We start from the raw sequence: 15,925 nt of genomic DNA, 5'->3' as shown, positions 1-15,925 counted from the left end.
AGGGCTGCCCGGCTGAAGGTTCCGCGCCTTCCGTGAGCCCCGGCGAGAGAACCCCTCCCCACCAAGCGGAACGGGACGGCCTCCTCCCTCTCTCTCTCTCTTTCTCTCCTGTCCCTGTCTTCCTCTGTCCCTCCCTCCTTCCCGCGCTCCCTCCCTCTCTCCCTCGCTGCCTCTGTCCCTCCCATCCATGCGCTCCGGGCCCAGTCGGCGGAGAGCCGGCCCTGCGCCCACCCCCGAAGAGGCCGGGTGGTGGTCGGCCGCTGGGGCCCGGCCTTCTCCCGGCCGCCCCCCGCCCCTGCTCCCACCACCCTACGGTCCCGCACTGCCTGGGGCTGGGGAAGCGGCCGGCACCCGCCCCGCGATTTACCCACTTGTTGATCCGGCCGGCTTGTTCATGCTGGTGGCTGTCAGGGAGCGAAGAGGCTCGTCAGCTCTCCTGAGTCTGGCCTGGGAGCGCTTTCCCCCCACCCCTCCTCCCCGCCCCTCTCTGTCCGCCTGTCTACCTGCCTATCTGTCTGTCTGTCTGTCTGTCTGTCTGTCTGCCTGCCTGCCTTTCTGTCTGTCTGTCTGCCTGTCTGCCTTTCTGTCTGTCTGTCTGTCTGCCGGCCTGCCGGCCTGCCGGCCTGCCTGCTTTTCTGTCTGTCTCTGGCGCTCCGGCCCAGCGCTTCTCCTCCTCCCTGGCCGCCGACAGCTGTTTCTGGACGGTCAGACCTCGGTCCACTCGAAAAGCCTAAGCGCCCTCGCTTTTCTGCCCGGCTCTCTGCCCTGCTGCGGTTTCTGGGAAGATTTCTCGGGACAGACACAAACATGGGCAGGGAGGCGGTCAGACAGGCAGACAGGGTGGCAGGGCGGCAGTGGGGACAGCGAGAGAGGGAAAGCAGACAGCGACAGGGACGACGAGGTTTTTCTTCAGAAGCCAAGGGAGGAAAGGCACATGCCTCTCTGTCTCCCTGCTCTCTTTCTCCCCTTCTTTCTCTGTCTCTGTCTCTCTCTGTGTGTCTCTGTCTCTCCCTCTGTCTTCTCCCTCCGGCTCTACGTAGACATATACGAGCTATATACACAGTGCGTCCTGTCTTCAAAGGAAACAACGAAAAGGCCGAGCCTCAGGGCCGCTGGAGCGAGTCTTCGTGGTTGGCCGCGCGCAGCCGGGAGACGCGCTCAGCGGAGTCTAGGAAATAACCGCCTCTGCAAGGGCTCCGGCGGCTCCGTGCCTCGGCCTCCGGACCCGGAATGGCACGAAACAGCAAAGGTTTCCAGAAGTTCATTACTCTGTGTGACTTTGGGCTGGGAGCTCCGGGCTGAATCCCCTGGGAGTCGCCAGAGCCTCTCTGGCCGGCGTCGGGAGCGGCGGGAGCGGCGGGAGCGGCGGGAGCAGGAGCGGCGGGAGCAGCGGCGGGGAGGGGAATAGGCCGTCCCTTCGCGCTTAGCTTTCCCCTGCTTTCCCCCCAACTCCTGGCGGGGTCTGACGTCAGCCATGTGGCTGGGAGGGGGCGGGCAGGGGGGAGGGGGTTAAATGCTAATGATATTAATGAACCTCCAAGCGGCTACAATAGAAAATGCAAGCGCTCGCGGAGCTGATTTGTGGGGCGTGTGAATGTATGTGTGATGTACGTGTGTGTGTGAGAGAGAGAGAAAGAGAGAGAGAGAGAGAGACTTTGGGTGCGCGCGCACTAGTGTGTGGGGTGTGTCTCTACTGTCATAAAGGTGAATTACTATATTTTTCTTTGGGGAGAGAAAGAGAGAGAGAGCGAGGGAGAGAGGGGGGCGGGGAGGAGAGCCAGCCTAAAGGGATGGAAAACCGAGATTTTCTAAAACAAAGTAGTTTGCCTTTCTTGGCTAATCCTAGCGAGGTGTGTGCAAGAACGTGTGCTCGTGACTGCGCGTGTTGGCGTGCGTGTATCCTAGACGTGGTGCTGGGAAGATGGCTTGCTTCAGTCCAACTCATCCCGCAAAGATCCGGGTCTGTCTGTTCGAGCAAAACTGGGGTATCGCCCGAGGTGAGTAGCTGATCGTTCCCAACTATGTGCGGAAAGTTACCGACGCGGAAAACACGGGATCAGGGGACTCGGGAGTGTGCGCTGGGTGTTTGGGGTGGGGGGAGAGAAGGGGGGTTATGTACGCGTGTATCAACGTAAGGGAGCATGAGTGTGTGCAGTATGTGTGCGTGCCTGTGAGTGAGTGTGTGTGTGCTCCTAGTTGTGCTTGGGGGGATGAGGGTAAGGGATTCCGCGAGTTTCTGTTTGGGGGATTTGGCTTTCTGCAGTCTGCTGGAGTCTGGCACAGGGAGGCGCGTTTCCCCACGTTCCGGCCTCACTCTCTGCAGGAGGACTGCCGGTTCCGAGTATTCCCTCTCACACCTGCCTCCTCTCCTCCTCCTCTCTCCTCTCTCTCCGGGGGCAGACCCCCTTCCCGGGCCCCCCGAGGATCCCTTTCGCCCTTTCCCACCCCTCTGCAACGGGTAGGGGTTGAGGGGCGCACCGGTGAGGCCCGGGCCCTTCGATCTCCCGGGTTAATCCCGGGCTACTGCTCCCATTGGCTCGAATTCAACGCAAAGATCTGGGCAACCTCTTCTCGGGGCACTGCTGGCCATTTTTCTGCCCTCCCCGCATCGCTTCCAGCCCCGCCCCGCTCCCAGTTATTCCAGATTCCTCGGCTCCGCCCCATCCCACCTCACCCCTAGCCCGGCCCAGCCCCGCCCCGCCCCACCCCCCCATCGGCTCCGGCCTCCGGCCCTGTCTCACTCCCGCAGAGAAGGTCCCTCCGCCGCGTCGCGTGGGGAATAATAATAATTATTATTATTATGGTATTTGTTAAGCGCTTACTATGTGCACTGTTTTAAGCGCTGAGGTAATCAGGGTGGCCCTCGTGGGGTTCACAGTCTTAATCCCCATTTTACAGATGAGGTAACTGAGGCACAGAGAAGTTAAGTGGCTTGCCCAAGGTTACACAGCAGACAAATGGCGGAGCCAGATTAGAACCCACGTCCTCTGACTTCCAAGCCCGGGCTCTTTCTACTACACTGTGGGTCTTGCGATAATCGTGATTTTGAGTGAATCACCCTGCGCGTGTGCGGGTGTACGCGTTTGTACGTGTGGGATCAATCAATCAATCAATCGTATTTATTGAGCGCTTACTGTGTGCAGAGCACTGTACTAAGCGCATGGGAAGAACAAGTTGGCAACATATAGAGACGGTCCCTACCCAACAGTGGGCTCACAGTCTAGAAGATGGTGAAAGTGAGTGTTTTAGAGGGCGGGGGAGGGCAGAAGGGGTTGCTGAAGAGAAGGTTTACACATGGCCATGTTTATTTTGCTCTCCCGCCCGCTCCCGGTCGACCAGTAAGTGATTCCCCCGCCCCCCCACCCCCGACCTCCCCCGCCGCCTCCACCCGGCGCCCCTCCCAGCCAGCCGGGACGGTCCACGCAGCCTGTGCCTCGGGAGCCTCGACCCGACACCTTGTGCAGCTGCGTGGGTGAGGTTTGGCAGCGGGGCTGATGGTAATGGAGAAGCCCCTCCTGCCCCAGACCCTAGCCCACCACGAACCCATGAAGCCGTAAGAGGACAGTGGTTCCTCGGACAGCGAGGACCCAGTTGAGCCTCGGAGAGCCCTCTCCCCGGCCTCCTAGAACGACAGACAGGTAGAGAGAGGGAGTCCAGACCAACTTGTCTGGTTTTCGCTTAGGACAAAGTCGGCGGCCTCGTCTCTGGAATCTCTCCGGGCACTTGCCGAACATTAAGTGTGTGTGGGGAGAGGGGCAGTGGGGCGTGCAGGATCACCTCTCTAACGAGCCCTGCAGAAGAGCAGCAATGCAACAAAACTACAAACCAATCCCTATTATTGAACCCCCCGAACAAGTGCCAGTAATAATGATCGTGGTATTTGTGAAGTGCTTACTATGTGCTAAGAACCGTAGTAACCATGGGGTAGGTACACTACCATTATTATTATTATTATTGTGGTATTTTTTATTGGTATTGCTTCCTCTGTGCCAGGCACTGTACTAAGCACTGGGGTGGATACAAGCAAATCGGATTGGACACAGTCCCTGTCGCATGTGGGGCTCACAGTCTCAATCCCCATTTTACAGATAACTGAAGCCCAGGGAAGTAAAGTGATTTGTCCAAGGTCACACGGCAGACAAGCGGCGGGGCTCGGATTAGAAACCATGACCTTCTGACTCCCAAGCCCATGCTCTAGCCATTAGGCCATTCTGTTTCTCCATCAGATTAATCATAGTTTCTGTCCCACACGGGGTTTACAGTCTAAAGGAGAGAGAGAAAACAAGGACTTAATCCTTATTTTACAGATGGGGAAACTGAGCGTGCCCCCCCCCGCCCGACGCGCGCACACACACACACACACACACACACACACCCCTCTTTTTTACTCTTCAAAATCGATCCTCACTACCCGTCATAGCAGCGAAGTCACTCTAGACTAAGAGTCAACGACTTCTAAAACACTGATGCCTCTGGCATGCTGCTTCTGGCTCCAAGAACACTGAAGCATAACCTTTTACCCCTTCCCCCAGCTCTAACCCTTCCCCTCCCGTTTTCACTGTCCCCAGGGATAACTCTTCCCTCCCTCCTGTCCTCAGCAGCCGGAGAAGGACTAAGGTTCCGAGTAAACTGTGAAGGAGGACTGAGTTGGGCAGTTATATTTCACCAGCGGGCAACAAGTATTTGGAAAAAAATCATTTCTGGGGGCTGAATGAGCCAGATAGGGATTTCACCTCTCCGTTTCATTTTACAACGCGGGAACGCCTACAATCTAGAAGGGGACAGCGAGGGTTAGCTGCCACCTACGGCTACTGGAACGCACGCGACTGGTTAGCTGCTCACCCTGCTGGAGCTATCGGAGGTAAAAGTGCTAGCCATTTCGGGAAATATGGCTTGTAGCCGTGGGCCTGTTCTCCTCCTCGCTGACGCTCCAAGTCAGGTCATAGATAAGGTCCAGAGAGGTGATATCGAGAGGAGGGTGCTAGGATCAGAAAAACAAAATGCCGGCTTAGCATCTAGTCACAGGACGTTCACAGGAGCGCCGAGGTCGCTGTTGAATTCCCCGAGGGGCGGGACCAACCGACAACCCCTAAGGACTCCCGGACCCATAAAAGCTAGGAAACAGTGGGAGCAATCGGATTTCGTGCCTCAGAGCGAAAGATGACAGTTACTGTATGCACAGCACTATACTAAGCGTTTGGGAGAGTACAATAAAACGGAATCGGAAGACACATTCCCTGACCACAAAGAGTTTCCAGTCTAGAGGACCTTCCATTAGACTGACCTTCTTACTAATCCTGCCGTGATGAGCAAGACGTTGCCCTTCAGTTTTAGCTGCTCCGGAGGTGCGGAGTCCTCTGCCTCTGAAATCTCAGCTGTCGACCAGTATAGTGGCCACGAGGTTAGATTAATTTGGCCAGGGCTTGGGAATCCTTCGCTCTTCTCTAAAAGAGGAGATCAATACGGCCAGGTTTCCTGAAAATATGGAGTATGTTTATCGTCAACTGCACGTTTCTTGCACGTTTTGCACAGGGTGCACTTTTGAGACTTAATCACTTCTAAATAATAATTACCAATCAAGTTAAATTGAGAGGCGATTTACAGAATTCGAGTATTTGTATATTCCAAAAATCCATCGTGCTGAATGCCCAGTCATTCAGTCCTCTCTCAAAACCGACCCTTATCCTTGGAGGGGGCTATCGGGGTCAGGGAGCACTGTCAGGGAGCATCGTCCTGGAGCACCATCAGGGAGCGTGATAGACCCTTAATCCGGAAACGGAGCATCAGTGTCCCGGAAGGCCGGCAGGCAGATCCTTAGGCTGGGAGTGGGGCTATCAGTGTCTGGGAGCACGGCGATTTCCTGCAGCATTTCAAAACGTAAGCTTTGAATTTAGCCCAGGAAGTCGATGTCACAGCCATAGGTAATTAATTTATTGCGAAAACGCCTTTGCTCCAGCGTGGGCAGGGTGAGTCGCAGCCCAGGTAGTTCCTCCAAGGAAGAAGTACCTGAGGAACGGCAAAAGACCCACACAAATTGAAAGGCGCGTTGCAGTGATTGGAAAGCACTCATTTCCCATTGATGGTTGGAAGGCGTTCTTCAGGAGAGGTAGGAGGGCCTGGTGGAACGAGCTCGGGACGGTGAGTCAGGAAATATGGGTTTTAGGCCAGGTTCTGCCCCTGGCCTGCTGTGGGACCTTAGGCAACTCTAACGTCCCTGGGCCTCAGTTTCCTCATCTATAAAATAGGATTAAGATTCTGGCTTCTCTCTACCTCTCGGGGATATGGTGAGGAAACAACCGACATGAAAGCACTTTGGAAAAATAAAAGGCGCTATACAAAAAAACAAGGACTTGCTGTACAGTCGTGCCCAAATGCCGACCGCCTGGCAGCGGTTCCCTCTCCCCGGTCCTTTCCCCTCCACTTCAGTTTAGGGATAATAATAATAGTCATAATAACAGTAATTGTTAAGCGCTTACGACGTGCCAAGCACTGTTCTAAGCGCTGCGGATGAGGCTGGGCAGTCCGAAATAGATTTCTGTTAGAACAATTCCAAACAATGAGTTCTACAAACTGTTTAAAAAGGAAAATATCTTGCAGTTGTTTGCCCCAAGTAATGTAGCGAACGGCGTTATTTAATGGTCTAGGATGTTTGAATAGTGCTGACATTCATTCATTCATTCATTCATTCATTCAATCGTATTTATTGAGCGGTTACTGTGGGCAGAGCATTGTACTAAGCGCTTGGGAAGTACAAGTCGGTAACGTATAGAGACGGTCCCTACCCAACAACGGGCTCACAGTCTAGAAGAGGGAGACAGACAACAAAACAAAACAAGTAGAGACGCTGTGGGCATATTGTCACCTTCAGTAAATTGTGGCTCTTAACTCCTGAAATCTGGCTAAAGGCCACCTAGGGGTTTGTCTGTGTGGTGGCTGAGTGTCTATTCACCTGATGGGTCCACAAAGAATAGGTTGTTCCATTCCATTTTCTCTCAGGACGACTCCCAGACTCGGGAAATGGACGGGCGGTCTTCAGAGGAACCACTCCCAAAGACCCAGTCCTTGTCTTTCTCATCGCGGGGCAGAAAATGAACCCGCCCGTCCACTGATTAATACAATTCAGCTCTGCTTAAAATTCACAGCGCTGTTTTGGATGGAGCCGTATTTTAAAAGGCTTATATTTGCCATTAAGCGTGAGTGTGAAGAAATCAGTAACTATTCTTTTCATCAACGGCGTGTGACGTTTTTCGCCCTTTTAATTTCGCATATTAAGCATGGTCACTGGGCAGAAAAATGCCTTTAGAGCTGGGATCCGTTCTGAGCGGCCCAGCCCCCGAGCCACGGCTCACGAGGCACGGCCCACGGCTCCCGAATCACGGGACGCTGGTCACGAGTCACGGGGCCACCGGCCACGGGCCACGGAGGGAAGCACTTCCAAGAAGCACTAGACCCCCGTGGAATAAATGAATAAGTGGTCTCCGGGATAATAATCATAATAATAACGATGATATTTGTTGAGGGCTTACCACGTGCCAAGCACTGTTCTAAGTGCTGAGGTAAGTACAAGGTAATCAGGTTGTCCCGCGTGGGGCTCACAGTCTTCATTCCCATTTTACAGATGAGGTAACTGAGGCACAGAGAAGTTAAGTGGCTTACCCAAGGTCACACAGCAGGCAAGTGGCGGAACCGGGATTCGCACCCCCGTCCTCTGACTCCCAAGCCCGTGCTCTTTCGTGCCCGTGAGAAGCAGCTCCACCGTCAGGGTGGAGAGAACAAGAGCTTGGGAGTCGGAGGTGGTGAGTTCGAATCCCGGCTCCGCCACTTGTCAGCTGTGTGACTTTGGGCAAGTCACTTAACTTCTCTGTGCCTCAGTTACCTCATCTGTAAAATGGGGATTAAGACTGTGAGCCCCACGTGGGACAACCTGATAACCTTGTATCTACCCCAGCGCTTAGAGCAGTGCATGGCACATAGTAAGCGCTTAACAAATACCATCATTATTATTATTATTTCCACTAAGCCACGCGGCTTCTCATGACTCTGATGGCTCTGGGCTGACTCTGCGACTCGAGGCGGCGCTGCAGGTCAGAGCGGGGACCGGCCCGCCCAAGGTCCCGCACCCTCGAGGACCGGGAGAGGGGCGCCGTCGGCTCCCCATTGCTCGTGTCCCCCACCCCACTCCGGGGCAAATGTCACGGGCCTTGCTTCCCAGAGATATTGCCCTGAAGCGGCCCTGCGCGCCTGCCGATAGGCCATCGGTGGGCAGGGCCCCGCGAGCCCATTTCACGGATTCACTCATTCAATCGCATTTATTGAGCCGCTTACTGTGTGCACAGCACTGTACTAAGCGCTTGGAAAGTACACTGCAGCAATAAAGAGAGACAATCCCCTCCCAGGACGGGTTTACAGTCTAGAGTGGGGGGGAGTCAGACAGTGAGGGGAGACAGACATCCAAACAAATGAACAGGCATCAATATAAATAAATAGAATTATAGATGTATACATATATACGAGAGAGCTGTGGGGCGGGGAGGGGGGGGGAGCAAAGGGAGCGAGTCGAGGTGAGGTGGAAGGGAGCGGTGGAGGCCGGAGCAGGGTGGGGGGGGGACAGCCCCCGCTTTTTCCTCCCCTTCCCGGGCCGGCCGGGGACAGATAGGTGTGTGAGGCCGCCTCGGCTGCTGCGGGCCCCCCTGGCTGCGGGATGGGGGGAGGGGAGGGGGCGCCTGCCTCCACCTTTCCGGCCGGTGGCTTTTTGCTTCCTCCCCGAGGTCGCTGCTGACAAATCTATGTATTTGGGGCAAATTGTCAGTGAGAAACTTCCGCTCGAACTGCCCCGGACAAAACGCGCCGTCTGAAAAGGGTAAATCCTGCGGCCTGGGGGCCCGGACAATGGGCGACCGTGCGGGGGCGGCGGAGGAGGGGAGGCGGGGGGGAGGGAGGGACACCGGCAAGCTCGGGGGCGGGGGGCGGGCGGACGAGGCTCGGAGGCTGGGCGGCTGGGCGGCCGGGGGCCCGTGAGCCGGGGGTCCGGGGGGCTGGGGGGAGCGGGAGGCGGGGGTGGGGAGGGGGAGAGGGGCGGGGGGCCGGGGGGGGCCGGGCCTCCACAAAGGGCGGATTAATTGGCACCGCGGCTCACTGATTCGCGTTGGCTCCACTCAGCCCGCGCCGCGGGGCGCCCCATTGACTGGGCCCCGAGTCCCACTTTTCACAAACTCCAAACAAAAGTCAATTTCTCTTTTATAAGGGGGAGGCGGGGGCTGCGGGGAAGATCCCACTCCCCTCGCTGCAGCCTGTTTGTGCGGCCGGCGGAGGCTGGGGTGGGGGGGGGAGAGGGGGAAGGGGAGAAGGTGGTTCAGCAACGTTTATTTTCGGGTGTCGGGCTCTCCCTACCTCGTCCCCCTCAGTCCTTTTACCCTCCGGAAGGAGGAGGGACGTGGGAGGGGGCGGAGGGTGGGGGGACCCAGTTTCACCCGGACACAGATTGTGCTAGGAGCTGGGGGCCTGTTGCTGAGGACGGGGGGGAGGGTCGTCGCTGGGTGGGAATAGGGGTGACGGTTTGGATAAGGTCAGGATAGGATCAGGAGGCAATGGGAGAGGATTTAGGGGTGATGGTTTGGCAGGGCATCTGGGAGGACGCTTACCACTTCCTCTTGGCTTGTCGCGAGGTGTAAGTGGTTTTTAAAAGTTTATGTTGGTCAGAAGGGCTAACCACGGCGACGTTCTCAGTCTCGAGGGACGGGGTGGGGAGGGGGACGCCCTGCAGACCGACTGTGACGGGGCTCCCACAGCCCCCAACGGCACACCTCAACGTTCCGCGGGCAACTGAAAGCTGCTTGTGGGCAGGGAAAGCGCCCACCAGTTCCGTTATATTGCACTCTCCCAAGCGCTTAGTACAGTGCTGTGCACATAGTAAGCAGTCGATAAATACCACTGATTGGTTGATTAATTGATTGATTGTCTGATGGGATTTGAGGCAGGTCGGATAAGAGCTGAGCCCGAGCAGAGCCTCCCGGAGCTCGTTCTCTAAGCAAACCCAGGCAGCCCCGGGGGAAAGAAAGCCCTACCCTATCGAGGTCAGTTACACGAGGCATCAGCCGGGACACGGAGCTCAGAGGTTCCTTGGTAAATGAATTTTGTTTGCTTGCGGGGAGCGGGTGAGGAAGCCAGCGGTAGCAAGGAAGAGACAGAGACTGAGAGAGAAAGAGAAACAGAGAGGGAAGAGAAGAGCAAGACAGGGAGACGGAGACAGAGGAGAGTCTTGCATACCTCCCTAGTTGCTTCAGGAAGCTGGCAGTAAACTGGAGAAATCTGGGGACATTTGCTCTACCAAAGCTGCTTAAGGGACAGAGGGCATTATCCTCCCTCCCTCTCCCCCTGCCCACCCCAGGGAGCATCGAGGCCAGCTTATTGCCACCCAGACGCTTTGGGCTGGTACCATGACTAGAGTTGGCCCCACCTGTGGTTGAGCTGGAGGGGGCAGTCACTGAGGAGGAAGGCAGAAGAGACCCTTCAAGACCACCCAGCAGCCCAGTTCCAGACAAGGAACCAGAGGGCTGCTGGTTTGAGACCACAGGAGCAGACCAACGGGGCAGGGTCTGCTCTGGGCTTTCTTTCAGAGAGCAAGAGGTCATCGAGTGGAGCTCAGCGAGGGAATTTGTTGGGAATTTAAAATGCTCCTTTAGGGTCAAGCCAAGCCCCATCAAGTTAACTGTTAGTTCTCAGGCTCCACCGGGCCCTGAGGTCTGGAAATGCCCCCATTGCCCCTGAGGTGGGTGCAAAGCCAGGAGAATGCACTGGGGTGATACCGCTGCTTGAGAGATGCCACAACTTTCCATTTCTGCTCTTTTTTGACTTTGGTCTGCTCATTTCTGGGGAGAATCCAGAGCTGATGTGTAGTAATAATTTGTAATTCCAAAGGTGTCTGGGAAGCATCCTCATTTTACCTCATGAACAGAAAATTGCCACAGAGCTATTTAAAAGAGGGGTTTTATGAGCGAGCAGAAAGTCAGCATTTTGTGAGGTGGCATTGGCATTTAATTGTGGTAATTAATTGTGGTATTTGTTTAACAATTACTAGGTGCACCACTGTAGTAAGCTCTGGGGTAGATACAAGATAATCAGGTCCCACATGGGGTTCACAGTCTAAAAAGGAAGGAGAACAGGTATTGAAACCCTGTTATGCAGATGAAGGAACTGAAGCACAGAGAAGTGAAGTGACTAGCCCAAGGTCACATAGTAGACAGTGGCAAAGTTGGGATTAGAACCCAGGTCCTCTGACTCCCAGGCCCATGTTCTTTACACTTGGCCATGCTGCTTCCCTGACCTCTGAGGTTTGCCAAGTGTGGCCCCTCATTCCTAGATGCTAACCAGGGCCTCAGAGGGACCCTTTCCTATTTCCCAGAGGAAACCAGCAACTGTTGTATTCAATCATTTCCCTCTCAGGGACCAATATGTCTCCAGAGTCAATCAATCAAAATTACTTGTTGAGTGTTTACTGTGTGGTGAACACTGTACTAAGCACTTGGCAGAGCACAATTAACAGAATTGGTAGATACATTCCCTGCCCACAACGAGCTTACATATTCATTAGTGCCTAGGCCGTGAACCGGCTTGTTTCCAGGACAGTCTGCTTGTTCCTGAAGGACTCTAGAAGCTGTAGGAAATCAGGCTTATGCAGATCTGCTAATAGAGTATCTACCCGGTGCTTAGCACAGTGCTGGGCACATAGTGAGAATTTAACAACTATTATTATCATTATCATCATCATATTTACCTAAATTTATTATTTCTTTGCCTCCTTGTAACAGGAGGAAGCCTCTTCCCTGCCATGCCCCCTGACCAAATCTGATTCCATGGGGATTTGATAGCTTTTCAGGTGTTTAAATTTCTGAGGATCATTTGGTCAAGTCTTGAAAAGGCCATCCCCAAACCAATAAAGTTTCCTCATGCTCAGATTTGCAATAAATGCTTCATAGATGAACCGTATGGGACTTTAAATAGGTTGCAAACTATTTGGAAGCTGCTGAGGGAGGGCCCCTAATGACCTGTGGAAGAAGTGAATTTCCTTGTACCAAAGCGGGCAAAGAGGAGCAACTGAGGCTCATATCCTGTAACATGCCCTGCCTGCACAGCTTGGGAAGCACCAGCCTAGAGTGAAAGCAAGCAAACTGATCTTATGAGATCATCAGGAAGGGGAGGGTGGTTTCTTTCTTTTCTTCTTCTTTTTATGGTATGAGTTAAGCACTTATTATGTGCTAGGGACTATACTAAGCACTGGGTTACATATAAGCTAATCAGGTTGGACACAGTCCATGTCCCACACGGGTCTTATAGTACTAATCCCCATTTTATAGATGAGATAACTCAGGCACAGAGAAGTCAAGTGACTTGCCTAAAGTCACATAGTATTCAAGTGGCAGAGCTGGGATTAGCCTTCTGACTCCCAGACTTCTGCTTTCTCCACTAGTCCACCCTGCTTTTGGAAGAAAATAATATTTGAAAAATTGTGAGTTGGTTTGCAAAAGAGTTGTATTTGCAATTATTGAATTTTAAAAAAATTAAACCAGAACCCTCTGAGCTCCATGCTTTAATTGCCAAAGGATTCACCTATTTATTCTCTGAAATGAGACTTCTTAGAATGAACACACTCATTATTTAATAATTAATAATAATAACAATTATTGTGGTATTTATTAAGCACTTACTATGTGTCAGGCACTGTACTAAGTGCTGGGGTGGATAACAGCCAATTGGGTTGGACACAGTCCCTGTCCCACGTGGGGCTCACAATCTCAATCCCCATTTTACAAATGAGGGAACTGAAGCACAGAGAAGTGAAGTAACTTGCCCAAAGTCACACAGCAGACAAGTGGTGGATCCGGCATTAGAACCTATGACCTTCTGACTAGCAGGCCCATGTGCTATCTACTACGCCACACTGCTTCTCATTGAAAGTAGCTCTGGAAATGTTTCCATGCCAATTTCTCCAGGCATCCTCTGCTGGAAGCCCACAATAGTGCTCACTGTGCCCTTAAATACTGGCACTTCCTCCAAGGCTGGTACCTGAGTTCCAATGGACCCCCAAAAAGGAGGATGACTTGAGAGACATGCAGGAGCTGAGATATTTACCTTGCCTCTCCAGGACCTATCTTCCCAGGCAATAGGCTACAGGTGGAGGGGCCCCACTCTAACTTCAGCCTAGATCACTCTCCCCCAGCCTCCACCATTAATCATTCCATTAGTCACCACTGAGACTAGCAGGCCCTTAATGCCCTCCTACTCTCATTGACTAAGCAATGATACTGTTGGTGTTGGAAATGTGACAAGAGGGAAGGAACTTAGTGACAAGGAAAAGACCAAATGAGCAGGAATTGAGTCCTGAAGTTGTTTTTTGAGTGGACAGGACTGTGTACTCCAATGCTAGACCTGGAAATTTTTACACTGAAAAGGGAAAGAGAGATTAGACGTTGCAGTGGTGGTGGTAGTAGTAGTAGTAGTAGTAGTAGTAGTAGTAGTAGTAGTAATAGTGTATTTGTTAAGCACTTATTAGTTGTCCAGAAATGTTCTAAGCACTAGGAGAGATGCAAGTTAATCAGAAAGGACACAGTACCTATACCACATGGGCCTCCCAATCTAAGTATGTATCATGGGGTGGCTGTAACCAAGGGTATGTCTGAATCATATCGGCCTCCTCATTGGGCTCCCCACCTCCAGTTTCTCCCCTCTTCTATAATACACGATGCTGCCCGGATCTTTTTCTAAATGAGCATGTACCTTCACTCTTCAAAACACATTCCTCTTGGCATCAAGCAGAAAGTTCTGACCACTGAATTTAAAAGCACTTCATCAGCTCTCTACCTCTTATGCATCAACTCTTCTCCCACTACATGTCCACTTGCACTCTTCATTCCTGCCCAGTTAGTAATAGTTTTTATAGAAGTATAGTAGTTGTAAGAGTAATAGTAGTAGTGGCAGTTGTGGTGATTATATTTATTGAGAACCCACTGGGTGCCCTGCATTACTCTAAGTACTTGCAGGAAGAAACAGCAAGTTTGTGGGCCTTGGACTACCAGTCCCTAAAAAGGGACAGCAACCTTCTCGTAAGGGACTAAGCCTCTAGCCAAGGTACTGGAAACCAGGCAAAACCTCTGCCTCCTGTGAGCAGGTGTGAGAGTAGTCAAGGAAATCTTTGCATTAGCTGGCAACTATAAAATATCCTGGACACAAATGCCTAGCAGGGATATTGGTAAGAAATGGAGCCTGGGTCTGAAGGGCAGGTCTCTGTCTGTTGGACCTTGGCTGGCAGGAAAGTAAGACAATGCCTCAGGGAGAAATAATCCTGAGAAATAGACAGTCTGAGGCAAATGCACACATAATTTACCAGTAAACTGTACAGAAATGCTTTAATGAAGAGGGGCAATCCAAGGGGAGGATGTGGGGTGGATTTCCCACTCCAGGATCCTGGGAGCATGTGATGGCTGTGGAAAAGGTCTGGAGGAAAAGGCAGCTACAGCCATTAGCCCCACCCCCGCCCCCCACCACTGCTATTGCTGCCATTAACCTCACCACAGCCACCTCTACCACCACCACCACTGCCACTGCCACGACTGCACTATTGAGTGCCTCCTGGACCCTGAATGAGAGCAACTTGAGAAGGGGTGAGGCTAGGCAATGAATGTTTCTCCTCCCAGTTGTGTATTTTCCAAGTTACCGCCCAATATTAGGGTGAGGGCAGCAGCAAGTGGGGAACCAGGGTGGCCAATACAGAGTTTCCACCTTTGAGTAGGAGGATGTTCCCCCATTCCCCTCCCCTGGTTCCTTCCCTATCTCTTTACCTGAACAACTGCTCCCCGTTTCCAACTCCCTGTGTCCCTCCTATTCCCAGTAGCTACAAGACTTGCCTTTCTCCTGGGCTGGCTTCTTTCTCAAGGGGAAGGGAATCAAGAATAGCAGTAGAGGTTGTGGAGGATGTTGTCCATTCATCTGTTTGTTTGCTTGTGAGGATATATGAGGGGAAGAACAAAGAAGAAGGTTAGAAATCAGAGTTTGAAAAACTTTGGACAGACTCTGATGCTCAGAAGACTCCTGGGGGAGGGGGGCCTCCAGCTGCTCCCAGCAATGACAGGGTCACTGGAGTCACCTCAACGATGGCCAAGGCCAATAGCAATGGGACCTGCGGCACTCACCTTTGTGCGGGTAAATCAAGTTCCTCACCTCACTCGCCTTGATTGGGGCAGCCCAGGAATGGGGGTCCAGCAGTTTTCTGGATCACTACTGAGTTGGTAAGTGCACACGGATATGTCTTCACTTCCCGGTTCAAGCCAAATGTCTTCCAGGTGCCAATCAGAGAAAAGACATGGAGAAGTGAGAGACTGCTGTGCCTGAAACCAGTCCAATCCCAGCCAAGCTCTGAGAGGACATAGGGACAGGCAGATGCAGGACCCAGAGGCACAAAGAAGCAATGATCAAATCTGATGAGCTCAGTGTTGAGCCTCCTCTGGAGGATTCTTGGCTTACAGTGGGTCCTCAAGGAGCCTCAGGCATTCATATCCCATTGAACTCCCACAGCCACTGGTGTTCCCAGGCCACTGGAGATGTACCCCGAGCACTTGTGTGGGCCCAGGGACAATCCAATTTTGTTGGGGTTTCCTTGGCCTGGAGTTGGCCTGGACTGGTCAAGTTCTCTCTTGAACTGCTGCTGATAGTGGGGGAGAGATCCACTGGGACCAACCGGATCACCCTGGGCCAGGTAATAATAATAATAATAACTATAATGGCATTTATTAAGCGCTTACCATGTGCAAAGCAATGTTCTAAGCACTGGGAGGGATACAAGGTGTCATATTGTCCCACATGGGGCTCACAGTCTTTATCCTCATTTTACAGATGAAGTAACTGAGGCCCAGAGAAGTTAAGTGACTTGCCC

The 15,925-nt window shown here is 52.8% G+C and overlaps 1 protein-coding gene, 1 long non-coding RNA gene and 1 pseudogene across 2 annotated transcripts in view; 1 reads left to right on the top strand and 2 right to left on the bottom strand.

Annotated features, from left to right (window-relative positions):
* NR2E1 (nuclear receptor subfamily 2 group E member 1) overlaps positions 1–396 on the bottom strand; it is a 20,825-nt gene extending 20,429 nt beyond the window's left edge. Inside the window, exon 1 of the mRNA XM_038761129.1 lies at positions 372–396. Coding sequence (XP_038617057.1) covers positions 372–396 — 25 coding nt within the window. The remainder of the gene's footprint in view (positions 1–371) is intronic.
* The window catches only part of LOC119940796, an 18,807-nt pseudogene extending 2,882 nt beyond the window's left edge, over positions 1–15,925 (top strand).
* On the bottom strand, positions 4,643–9,726 carry LOC119940797. Its single transcript, XR_005455046.1, has 3 exons — positions 9,642–9,726; positions 5,285–5,475; positions 4,643–4,981 (listed from the first exon to the last, which is right to left on the bottom strand). It is a non-coding gene; the product is annotated as an uncharacterized LOC119940797 (long non-coding RNA).

Source organism: Tachyglossus aculeatus, chromosome 19, assembly GCF_015852505.1.
Source record: "Tachyglossus aculeatus isolate mTacAcu1 chromosome 19, mTacAcu1.pri, whole genome shotgun sequence".
NCBI lineage: Eukaryota > Metazoa > Chordata > Mammalia > Monotremata > Tachyglossidae > Tachyglossus > Tachyglossus aculeatus.
The sequence above is the reverse complement of the archived record's forward strand: the minus strand, read 5'-3'. Positions and strand labels throughout refer to the sequence as shown.